The 12,469-nt window shown below is 46.7% G+C and overlaps 1 protein-coding gene across 1 annotated transcript; it reads left to right on the forward strand.

Annotated features, from left to right (window-relative positions):
• The first annotated feature begins 1,106 nt into the window (after positions 1-1,106).
• On the forward strand, positions 1,107-12,268 carry LOC131943490 (large neutral amino acids transporter small subunit 4). Its single transcript, XM_059303650.1, has 9 exons — positions 1,107-1,543; positions 2,830-2,876; positions 3,417-3,493; positions 3,807-3,899; positions 4,501-5,113; positions 6,315-6,419; positions 6,834-7,017; positions 7,140-7,260; positions 12,063-12,268. Exons 1-9 carry the CDS (start codon positions 1,119-1,121, stop codon positions 12,147-12,149), a joined length of 1,752 nt encoding a protein of 583 aa, XP_059159633.1. The 5' UTR covers positions 1,107-1,118; the 3' UTR covers positions 12,150-12,268.
• The last annotated feature ends 201 nt before the right edge of the window (positions 12,269-12,469 follow it).

The following is a 12,469-nucleotide window of genomic DNA, read 5'->3' on the forward strand; positions in this document are numbered from 1 at the left end:
CAACCGTGACGGGAAATTACCTTGTCGTCTGCCGGCTGGTGTGTGTGTGTGTGTATGTGTGTATGTGTGTACTCACAGAGCTGCATCAAACATGAGGGAGGGGGAGGGGTGGTGTGTCACTTACCACGTCCTTGACCCCATGGTAGAATGTGCTCCAACTAATGTGACGTGAGATGTCTGTCATGCGGCATCCAACATGCGGCATCCAACATGCGGCATCCAACACGTTAACAGATGATTGTTAACTGGCCATGTGTACACTGCCCGTTAAACTTCACCTACCCAACGGTTGGGTCTCAGGTTCAACACACCACTGAACACATAACTGAACACAACTCACCAACTGAAAACATAACTGAACACAACTCACAAATTGAACACATCACTCAACACAGGTCACCAACTGAACACATCACTCAACACAGGTCACCAACTGAACACATCAACATAATGTAGCGCTTCTCCGTTGTCTTCTCCCTGTTAGTTAATTAATTAGTTCATTAATACAGTTATCCTTATACTAATGTTTTATGTCTAGTTACATTTCTAAGTATATCATAAGAACAGTTCCCCTTCCAAACCTGACGGTCTATGGGGCAAGTGAAGTAGAGTTCACCTGTTTCTGTGACCTCTGCATATAAAGAGATAGTGTGGTCAGCACTATGCCCAGCCGCCTTTACTTTCCCTAACGTGAGTTAGGTACCCATCAGAGTTGGGTCGACTCAGGTCTACTGACTTGAACCCGGATTGAAACTCGAGACTTACGGGTTAGCAGTCCAGCTCTCTACCCACTGGGGCCCAAATAAAAGTTTGTAAATTTTTGCCTTTCATTTTCTGCAGACAACCTGCCCAGCACAGAAGGTCGACCCCCACCCCTCACAGAAGGTCGACCCCCACCCCTCATAGAAGGTCGACCCCCACCCCTCACAGAAGGTCGACCCCCACCCCTCACAGAAGGTCGACCCCCACCCCTCACAGAAGGTCGACCCCCACCCCTCACAGACGGTAGACCCCCACCCCTCACAGACAGTCAACCCCCACCCCTCACAGAAGGTCGACCCCCACCCCTCACAGACAGTCAACCCCCACCCCTCACAGAAGGTCAACCCCCACCCCCAATGGCACCACCCAGCAGACGATTCAAGATATTTATTACCGTGTGGGCGTTTTTCGAAAACCTCCTCTTTTCCGGTCTCCGAGCCGGCTGGCCGGCACTGACCTACATTCTCAAACAGGAGAGGATCTACTCACACCTGTGCACGTCTGCTGACAACGAGACGACCGTGACCTTGGCCGTGGAGAAAAGAGTTCCGATAGACCCGGGGTTCGTGGATGTCAAGGTCAACAGTTTGAACTTGACGACAAGCTACACACTCGACCACCCGTCTTCCGCGGGTCTGAACGGGACTCGAACCTGCGCCGAGCAGGACGCGGTGTTCCACCAGTGTTTCACGGTGGCCACAGCCCTAATGGCCCTCAGCGCCCTGCTCTACGGTCAGCTCAACTACAAGTACGGCATCCGCACCCCGCGTCTAGTGTCTGTGTGAGTAGCACTTCATGTAGGTCTGTGGGTCTGTGTGTCTGTGTGTCTGTGTGTCTGTGTGTCTGTGTGTCTGTGGGTCTGTGTGTCGGTGTGTCTGTGGGTCTGTGTGTCTGTGTGTCTGTGGGTCTGTGTGTCGGTGTGTCTGTGGGTCTGTGTGTCGGTGTGTCTGTGTGTCTGTGTGTCTGTGTGTCTGTGTGTCTGTGGGTCTGTGTGTCGGTGTGTCTGTGGGTCTGTGTGTCTGTGTGTCTGTGGGTCTGTGTGTCGGTGTGTCTGTGGGTCTGTGTGTCGGTGTGTCTGTGTGTCTGTGTGTCTGTGTGTCTGTGTGTCTGTGGGTCTGTGTGTCGGTGTGTCTGTGGGTCTGTGTGTCGGTGTGTCTGTGTGTCTGTGTGTTCTTATGTCTGTGTGTCTGTGTGTTCTTATGTCTGTGTGTCTGTGTGTCTGTGTGTCTGTGTGTTCTTATGTCTGTGTGTCTGTGTGTCTGTGTGTCTGTGTGTCTGTGTGTTCTTATGTCTGTGTGTCTGTGTGTCTGTGTGTTCTTATGTCTGTGTGTCTGTGTGTCTGTGTGTTCTTATGTCTGTGTGTCTGTGTGTCTGTGTGTCTGTGTGTCTGTGTGTCTGTGTGTTCTTATGTCTGTGTGTCTATGTGTCTGTGTGTTCTTATGTCTGTGTGTCTGTGTGTCTGTGTGTCTGTGTGTCTGTGGGTCTGTGTGTCTGTGTGTCTCTGACTGTGTGTCTGTGTGTCTGTATGTCTGTATGTCTGTATGTCTGTGTGTCTGTGTGTCTATGTGTAAGTACCACATCATCCGTCGCTTCTGTTACTTTCCCCCTCCCCCACCCATAGACTGTGTACCAACTACATTGTGTGTAAGCTGTAGCCAATGTATGGTAAAGTTATGCTAGACCTAAACCTTGCATATCTAATTAATTAATTAATTAATCACACACGATATAGTTGCTACCCAGTCTCCGTAATGGCTCTCAAATGCAAGTCAAGGTCAACAATGTTAGATTTGAATTTTAAAAACAATTGGATAAAATAAGTCAAATACAGACTTATTCTGTAAATAAACTTGTTCAAAAGGATTCCAACACATATAAAATACCTTTATAATAAATACAACAAATATAACATACCTTCATAATGTTTAACTTTTTACTGCCCTGAAAATAATGGAACTTGATTTCTTGAAATAAACCAGGGGACGCTCGAGGTTGTTGGTGAGACTTTTGAGATATTCTACCGGAGTAACTCCCCCCCCCCCACCCACCCAACTGTCTTCTCCACAGATTTGTCTTCTCATCGGGATGTCTCTGTATAGCTTTCATCCAGCCAGGTACGTGACACGTGACAGTCAGGTACGTGACACGTGACAGTCAGGTACGTGACACGTGACAGTCAGGTACGTGACACGTGACAGTCAGGTACGTGACACGTGACAGTCAGGTACGTGACACGTGACAGTCAGGTACATGACACGTGACAGTCAGGTACGTGACACGTGACAGTCAGGTACGTGACACGTGACAGTCAGGTACGTGACACGTGACAGTCAGGTACGTGACACGTGACAGATATGTTACGGAGACAAACCTAGTTGACCTTGTTAAGAGAAAGTTTTGGCCTTATGAGGACAAATAGTTGACCTTCTCCTGGCAAATATTTGACCTTGAGAGAACGATATTTGACCTTGAGATAACAAATATTTGACCCCGAGAAAACAAATATTTGACCTTGAGAGAAGGATGTTTTGACCTTGAGAGAAGGATGTTTTGACCTTGAGAGAAGGATGTTTTGACCTTGAGAGAAGAAATATTTGACCTTGAGAGAAGAAATATTTGACCTTGAGAGAAGAAATATTTGACCTTGTCTCCAGACAGCGCCTGGCTGATATTCCCCGGTTACCTGCTCATCAGTGCTGGCGGGATGGCGCTTTACCTGACCAACAACCAGGTGGGTTGTCTGTCTGAACGCCAACCACCAAACACTAAAACACCACACTACCACCAAACACCAAACACCCCACCCAACACCCCACAAAACACTAAAACACACCACCACCTACAACCACCAAACACCACCACCAAACACCAAAACACCCCACCACCACCAAACACCTAAACAACCCGACCACCACCAAACACCAAAACACCCTACCAAACATCAAAACACCACCACCAAACACAAACACACCCCCACCCAACCCCAAAACGCCCCAGCAAACACCTGACCATCACCTGGCTCACGTGCTCAAGTTTCCCGCCAGATTTCCTACCTGTACTCCACCGGAAGTGCCGGAGTTGTGGGTCTGTTGTGTGGAGCTCTGGAGGCCTCGTCCTTCATACAGACTCTTATCAAGGTAACGGTCAAGGTCATGGGGTGGAGGGTCATCAAGGTCATGGCGGTGGTGTGGGTGTGTATGTGTGTGTGGGGGGGGGGGGGGTCATCAATGTAACAGTCGAGTGGTGTGTGTGTGTGGGGGGGGGGGTCATCTATGTAACAGTCGAGTGGTGTGTGTGTGTGTGGGGGTCATCAATGTGACAGTCGAGTGGTGTGTGTGTGGGGGGGGGGGTCATCTATGTAACAGTCGAGTGGTATGTGTGTGTGTGGGGGGGTCATCAATGTAACAGTCGAGTGGTGTGTGTATGTGTGTGTGTGTGTGGGGGGGGTCATCAATGTGACAGTCGAGTGGTGTGTGTGTGGGGGGGGGGGAGGGTCATCAATGTGACAGTCGAGTGGTGTGTGTGTGGGGGGGGGGAGGGTCATCTATGTAACAGTCGAGTGGTGTGTGTGTGTGGGGGGGGGGTCATCAATGTAACAGTCGAGTGGTGTGTGTGTGTGTGGGGGGGGGGTCATCTATCTAACAGTCGAGTGGTGTGTGTGTGTGTGGGGGGGTCATCAATGTAACAGTCGAGTGGTGTGTTTGATGGTCTCGTGATGTGTCTATTTCTCCCCGCCAGATGGCGTATGAGCATGACGTCAGCCTGCGCGTGTCCTACCTGACCCTGTCCGCTCTCTACCTACTCACGTTGGTCAGCACCTTCTGCCTCCTCCCCAAAAAGTTTATCCCCACCCCAGGGGACTCGGCCACGCCCTCTACAGCCGAGGAGCAGCAGTACATTGGGGCTGACGTCATCAGAAGTTTGGACAGCCCGCACGACTGTTGCCAGGGTAACCGACGCATGGATGACGCGGCGTCAGGGGCTGACTCGCCTCAGTCTGGTTTGGTCCAGCACGTGATCGAAGGAAGTGACGTCACCAATCCCAGGCCGGCGCGCGAGGGGTCAGACAAGACGGCCCCACCCACACCTGACCGGCCAATCCTCCCCGGGACCCCCATCAGTCACGTGACCGACCCCAGCAGCCCGACCCCGGATTACTGCCAGCTGGAGGACCACGTGACCTCGCTGACCCCAGGCGACCCCCAGAAGAAGACGCTGCTCCAGTGCCTCGGGTCAAGGACGTTCATCCTGTACCTGTTCTGGGCGTCCGTCGTGCAGGTCATCCTGTCCATGTGTCTGGGGACCTTTAACCCCTGGCTCGAGTTTGTCACCCACAACAGAGGCGATCAAGGTCAGTGGCACAGTCCCCTCTCTCTTCATGTTGACCTCAAGTTGACCATACTGACCTTCTTTTGACCTTCTGTTGACCTTCTGTTGACCTTATGCCCCGACCCTCCCCGCCCCAGTACATTGACTTATGTTGATCTTATCTTGACTGTTGACACAGTTCTGCCGCTTTGAGTAAGGTCACTGACCATTAATGACCGATGATGACCTACCGTTGACCTTTTGACGCCCCATTCACTGATCTATTATTGACCTTCTGTTGAAATAATACCCTTCTAGCCCAATGTTGACCTAATGGTGACCTACTGTTGACCTAGTGTTGACCTAATAGTGACCTAATGTTACCTAATGTTAACCTAATGTTTACCTAATGTTTACCTAATGTAGACCTAATGTAGACCTATTGTAGACCTAATGTTGACCTAATGTTGACCTAATGTTGACTTATGTAGACCTAATGTTGACCTTATGGTGACCTAATGTTGACCTAGTGTTGACCTAATAGTGACCTAATGTTACCTAATGTTGACCTAATGTTTACCTAATGTTTACCTAATGTAGACCTAATGTAGACCTAATGTAGACCTAATGTAGACCTAATGTAGACCTATTGTAGACCTAATGTTGACCTAATGTTCAGCTAATGATGACCTAATATTGACCTAATGGTGACCTAATGATGACCTAATGATGACCTAATGTTGACCTAATGTAGACCTAATGTAGACCTAATGTAGACCTAATGTAGACCTATTGTAGACCTATTGTAGACCTAATGTTGACCTAATGTTCAGCTAATGATGACCTAAAATTGACCTAATGGTGACCTAATGATGACCTAATGATGACCTAATGTTGACCTAATGTTGACCTAATGTTGACCTAATGTTGACCTAATATTGACCTATTGTTGACCTATTGTTAACCTATTGTTGACCTAATTGTGATCTAATGATGACCTAATTATGACCTAATGATGACCTAATGTTGACCTAATGTTGACCTAATGTTGACCTAATGTTGACCTAATATTGACCTATTGTTGACCTATTGTTAACCTATTGTTGACCTAATTGTGACCTAATGTTGACCTAATGATGACCTAATGTTGACCTAATGATGACCTAATGTTGACCTAATGTTGACCTAATGGTGACCTAATGTTGACCTAATGTTGACCTAATGATGACCTAATGTTGACCCAGTCAGCAGGTTCACTGACCTACTCTTCTACTCAATGCTGGCCAGTCCCGTCCTGTCGCTGCTAATTGGGCTTGGGATGGACGCCATTAAGAGGAGGAAACAGAAAGGTTCATTAATTTGGTAGTTAATTAAGTTAATGAAGGCTTGGTATCACGTGACCACTACCCCCTCTCTCCCCCACCAAAAAAAAGGGAATACACGTGATAAACGGCATTAAATTTTAATGGTAAGGGAGGTAATCAGAAAAAAACCAATTGTTTCATAATTTCTACGGTAACCTCCCCTGTGTTGTAAACCGTTGATGGGATCTTGAAATCAGGGGATCGTCTAATAAATGGGATCAGGCAAGCAAATGGGATCGTGCACGTATTAGGGATCGTAAAATACACAGTCATATAAAATAAAACAGCACACCATGTAATATGTGGGATGATACCCCCCCCCCCCCCGCCTGATATCCCCCCCCCCCCCACCCGCCTAAAATCAGCCAGTGACTGACACGTGACTGTCCCACATTGCAGGCCACAAAGACGCGGGAACTCTCTACACGTCAATCATTTCCCTGGCCGCCACCAGCGTCCTGGGCGTGGTTATGTGTGCTCTTGTCATCACGTGCCAGCATGACGTCATCATTCTCGCCAGCGTTTTCCTGGTTATTTTTAGAACAGCTCTCTACAGCTGCGGCACCGCCTTCCTTCGCATCATGTAAGTTGTGACGTCACATGAGCATCATGTAAGTTGTGACGTCACATGAGAACAATAGAAAAATGTATGTTACGTAGCCTCTAACACCTGACGTTTATCACGTGACGTCCCACCTGTTACAGGTATCCCACTGAATACTTTGGCATCCTGTGCGGCATCATGTCTGTGATGTCTGGCGGCTTCAGCTTCCTCCAGTACCCTTTGTTTCTGTGGGTGCAGGTTCGAAACCAGGCCTGGATGGAGGTTTGTTTTACTTTTACTCTAGTATGTCACACTGTGACAACACTGTGACAACACTGTGACAACACTGTGACAACACTGTGACAACACTGTGACAACATTGTGACAACACTGTGACAACACTGTGACAACACAACACTGTGACAACACTGTGACAACATTGTGACAACACTGTGACAACACTGTGACAACACTGTGACAACACTGTGACAACATTGTGACAACACTGTGACAACACTGTGACAACACTGTGACAACACTGTGACAACACTGTGACAACACTGTGACAACACTGTGACAACACTGTGACAACATTGTGACAACACTGTGACAACACTGTGACAACACTGTGACAACACTGTGACAACACTGTGACAACACTGTGACAATACTGTGACAACACTGTGACAACACTGTGACAACACAACACTGTGACAACACTGTGACAACAGTGTGACAACGCTGACAACACTGTGACAACACTGTGAAAACACAACACTGTGACAACACTGTGACAACACTGTGACAACACTGTGACAACACTCTGACAACACTCTGACAACACTGTGACAACACAACACTGTGACAACACTGTGACAACACTGTGACAACACTCTGACAACACTGTGACAACACTGTGACAACACTGTGACAACACTGTGACAACTTTGTGACAACACTGTGACAACACTGTGACAACACTGTGACAACACTGTGACAACACTGTGACAACATTGTGACAACACTGTGACAACACTGTGACAACACAACACTGTGACAACACTGTGACAACACTGTGACAACACTGTGACAACACTGTGACAACACTGTGACAACACTGTGACAACACTGTGACAACACTGTGACAACACTGTGACAACACTGTGACAACATTGTGACAACACTGTGACAACACTGTGACAACACTGTGACAACACTGTGACAATACTGTGACAACACTGTGACAACACTGTGACAACACTGTGACAACACAACACTGTGACAACACTGTGACAACACTGTGACAACGCTGACAACACTGTGACAACACTGTGAAAACACAACACTGTGACAACACTGTGACAACACTGTGACAACACTCTGACAACACTCTGACAACACTGTGACAACACAACACTGTGACAACACTGTGACAACACTCTGACAACACTGTGACAACACTGTGACAACACTGTGACAACTTTGTGACAACACTGTGACAACACTGTGACAACACTGTGACAACACTGTGACAACACTGTGACAACACTGTGACATCACTGTGACAACACTGTGACAATACTGTGACAATACTGTGACAAAACTGTGACAACACTGTGACACCACTTACAACACTGTGACAACACTGTGACAACACAACACTGTGACAACACTGTGACAACACTGTGACAACACTGTGACAACACAACACTGTGACAACAGACAACACTGTGACAACACAACACTGTGACAACACTGTGACAACACAAAACTGTGACAACACTGTGACAACACTGTGACAACACTGTGACAACACTGTGACAACACTGTGACAACACAACACTGTGACAACACTGTGACAACACTGTGACAACACAACACTGTGACAACACTGTGACAACACAAAACTGTGACAACACTGTGACAACACAACACTGTGACAACACTGTGACAATACTGTGACAACACTGTGACAACACTGTGACAACACTGTGACAACACTGTGACAACACTGTGACAAAACTGTGACAACTTTGTGACAACACTGTGACAACACTGTGACAACACAACACTGTGACAACACTGTGACAACACTGTGACAACACTGTGACAACACTCTGACAACACTGTGACAACACTGTGACAACACTGTGACAACACTGTGACAACACTGTGACAACACTGTGACAACACTGTGACAACACAACACTGTGACAACACAACACTGTGACAACACTATGACAACACTGTGACAACACAACACTGTGACAACACTGTGACAACACTGTGACAACACAACACTGTGACAACACTGTGACAACACTGTGACAACACTCTGACAACACTGTGACAACACAAAACTGTGACAACACTGTGACAACACTGTGACAACACTGTGACAACACTGTGACAACACTGTGACAACACTGTGACAACACTGTGACAACACAAAACTGTGACAACACTGTGACAACACTGTGACAACACTGTGACAACAATGTGACAACACTGTGACAACACTGTGACAACACTGTGACAACACTGTGACAACACAAAACTGTGACAACACTGTGACAACACTGTGACAACACTGTGACAACACTGTGACAACACTGTGACAACACAAAACTGTGACAACACTGTGACAACACTGTGACAACACTGTGACAACACTGTGACAACACTGTGACAACACTGTGATAACACAACACTGTGACAACACTGTGACAACACTGTGACAACACAACACTGTGACAACACTGTGACAACACTGTGACAACACTGTGACAACACAACACTGTGACAACACTGTGACAACACTGTGACAACACTGTGACAACACTGTGACAACACTGTGACAACACTGTGACAACACTGTGACAACACTCTGACAACACTGTGACAACACTGTGACAACACTCTGACAACACTGTGACAACACTGTTACAACACTGTGACAACACAAAACTGTGACAACACTGTGACAACACTGTGACAACACTGTGACAACACAACACTGTGACAACACTGTGACAACACTGTGACAACACTGTGACAACACTGTGACAACACTGTGACAACACTGTGACAACACTGTGACAACACAACACTGTGACAACACTGTGACAACACTGTGACAACACTGTGACAACACTCTGACAACACTCTGACAACACTGTGACAACACAAAACTGTGACAACACTGTGACAACACTGTGACAACACTGTGACAACACTGTGACAACACTGTGACAACACAAAACTGTGACAACACTGTGACAACACTGTGACAACACTGTGACAACACTGTGACAACACTGTGACAACACTGTGACAACACTGTGACAACACTCTGACAACACTGTGACAACACTGTGACAACACTCTGACAACACTGTGACAACACTGTGACAACACTGTGACAACGCTGTGACAACATTGTGACAACACTGTGACAACACAACACTGTGACAACACTGTGACAACACTGTGACAACACTGTGACAACACAACACTGTGACAACACTGTGACAACACTGTGACAACACTGTGACAACACTCTGACAACACTGTGACAACACTGTGACAACACTCTGACAACACTGTGACAACACTGTGACAACACTGTGACAACACTGTGACAACACTGTGACAACACAACACTGTGACAACACTGTGACAACACTGTGACAACACTGTGACAACACTCTGACAACACTCTGACAACACTGTGACAACACTGTGACAACACTGTGACAACACTCTGACAACACTCTGACAACACTGTGACAACACTGTGACAACACTGTGACAACACTGTGACAACACTGTGACAACACTGTGACAACACTGTGACAACACTGTGACAACACTGTGACAACACTGTGACAACACTGTGACAACACAAAACTGTGACAACACTGTGACAACACTGTGACAACACTGTGACAACACTGTGACAACACTGTGACAACACTGTGACAACACTGTGACAACACTGTGACAACACAACACTGTGACAACACTGTGACAACACTGTGACAACACTGTGACAACACTGTGACAACGCTGTGACAACATTGTGACAACACTGTGACAACACAACACTGTGACAACACTGTGACAACACTGTGACAACACTGTGACAACACAACACTGTGACAACACTGTGACAACACTGTGACAACACTGTGACAACACTCTGACAACACTGTGACAACACTGTGACAACACTCTGACAACACTGTGACAACACTGTGACAACACTGTGACAACACTGTGACAACACAACACTGTGACAACACTGTGACAACACTGTGACAACACTGTGACAACACTCTGACAACACTCTGACAACACTGTGACAACACTGTGACAACACTGTGACAACACTCTGACAACACTCTGACAACACTGTGACAACACTGTGACAACACTGTGACAACACTGTGACAACACTGTGACAACACTGTGACAACACTGTGACAACACTGTGACAACACTGTGACAACACTGTGACAACACTGTGACAACACTGTGACAACACTGTGACAACACTGTGACAACACTGTGACAACACTGTGACAACACTGTGACAACACTGTGACAACACTGTGACAACACTGTGACAACACTGTGACAACACTGTGACAACACTGTGACAACACAACACTGTGACAACACTGTGACAACACTGTGACAACACTCTGACAACACTGTGACAACACAAAACTGTGACAACACTGTGACAACAATGTGACAACACTGTGACAACACTGTGACAACATTGTGACAACACAACACTGTGACAACACTGTGACAACACTGTGACAACACTGTGACAACACTCTGACAACACTGTGACAACACTGTGACAACACTGTGACAACACTGTGACAACACTGTGACAACACTGTGACAACACTGTGACAACACTCTGACAACACTGTGACAACACAACACTGTGACAACACAACACTGTGACAACACTGTGACAACACTGTGACAACACAACACTGTGACAACACTGTGACAGTGTGACACCTGATGACACCTGCCTGTGACAAAACTCACGTGTGTTGCAGGTGTTTGGATTTCTCGGTATACTGGGTCTTGTCTCCCTCATCCAGCCCGCCTACCTGCTGTGGAAGTATAAACAGCTGAAGCAGTAAACAGCTGAAGCAGTAAACAGCTGAAGCAGCAAACAGCTCAAGCAGCAAACAGCTCAAGCAGCAAACAGCTCAAGCAGCAAACAGCTCAAGCAGCAAACAGCTCAAAAAATAAAGACAGCATTGGCTGTCTGAACTGGAACTCTGTGATTGATCTTCAGAAAACCCCAAGTTGTTGTCATTCGTTCTTCAAACTTTTCCGTTTTATTTTTTTAAATAAAATGATACTTTTTAAAAAATCACCTGCTAGTTATGTCATGTTTATTTACTTTTTGAGTAATGAAATGTAAACAACCTAATTGTTTTTAAATTTTGTTGCCGAA

Source organism: Physella acuta, unplaced genomic scaffold (genome assembly GCF_028476545.2).
Source record: "Physella acuta isolate Inbredline_101_S28 unplaced genomic scaffold, ASM2847654v3 ptg000457l, whole genome shotgun sequence".
Lineage (NCBI taxonomy): Eukaryota > Metazoa > Mollusca > Gastropoda > Physidae > Physella > Physella acuta.

Coding starts and splice junctions, on each gene's coding strand:
- LOC131943490 (XM_059303650.1), top strand. CDS start 1,119: ATGGCACCACCCAGCAGACGATTCAAGATATTTATTACCGTGTGGGCG. Junction 3,494..3,806: donor TTTACCTGACCAACAACCAG/GTGGGTTGTCTG, acceptor GTTTCCCGCCAG/ATTTCCTACCTGTACTCCAC. Junction 3,900..4,500: donor TCATACAGACTCTTATCAAG/GTAACGGTCAAG, acceptor TCTCCCCGCCAG/ATGGCGTATGAGCATGACGT.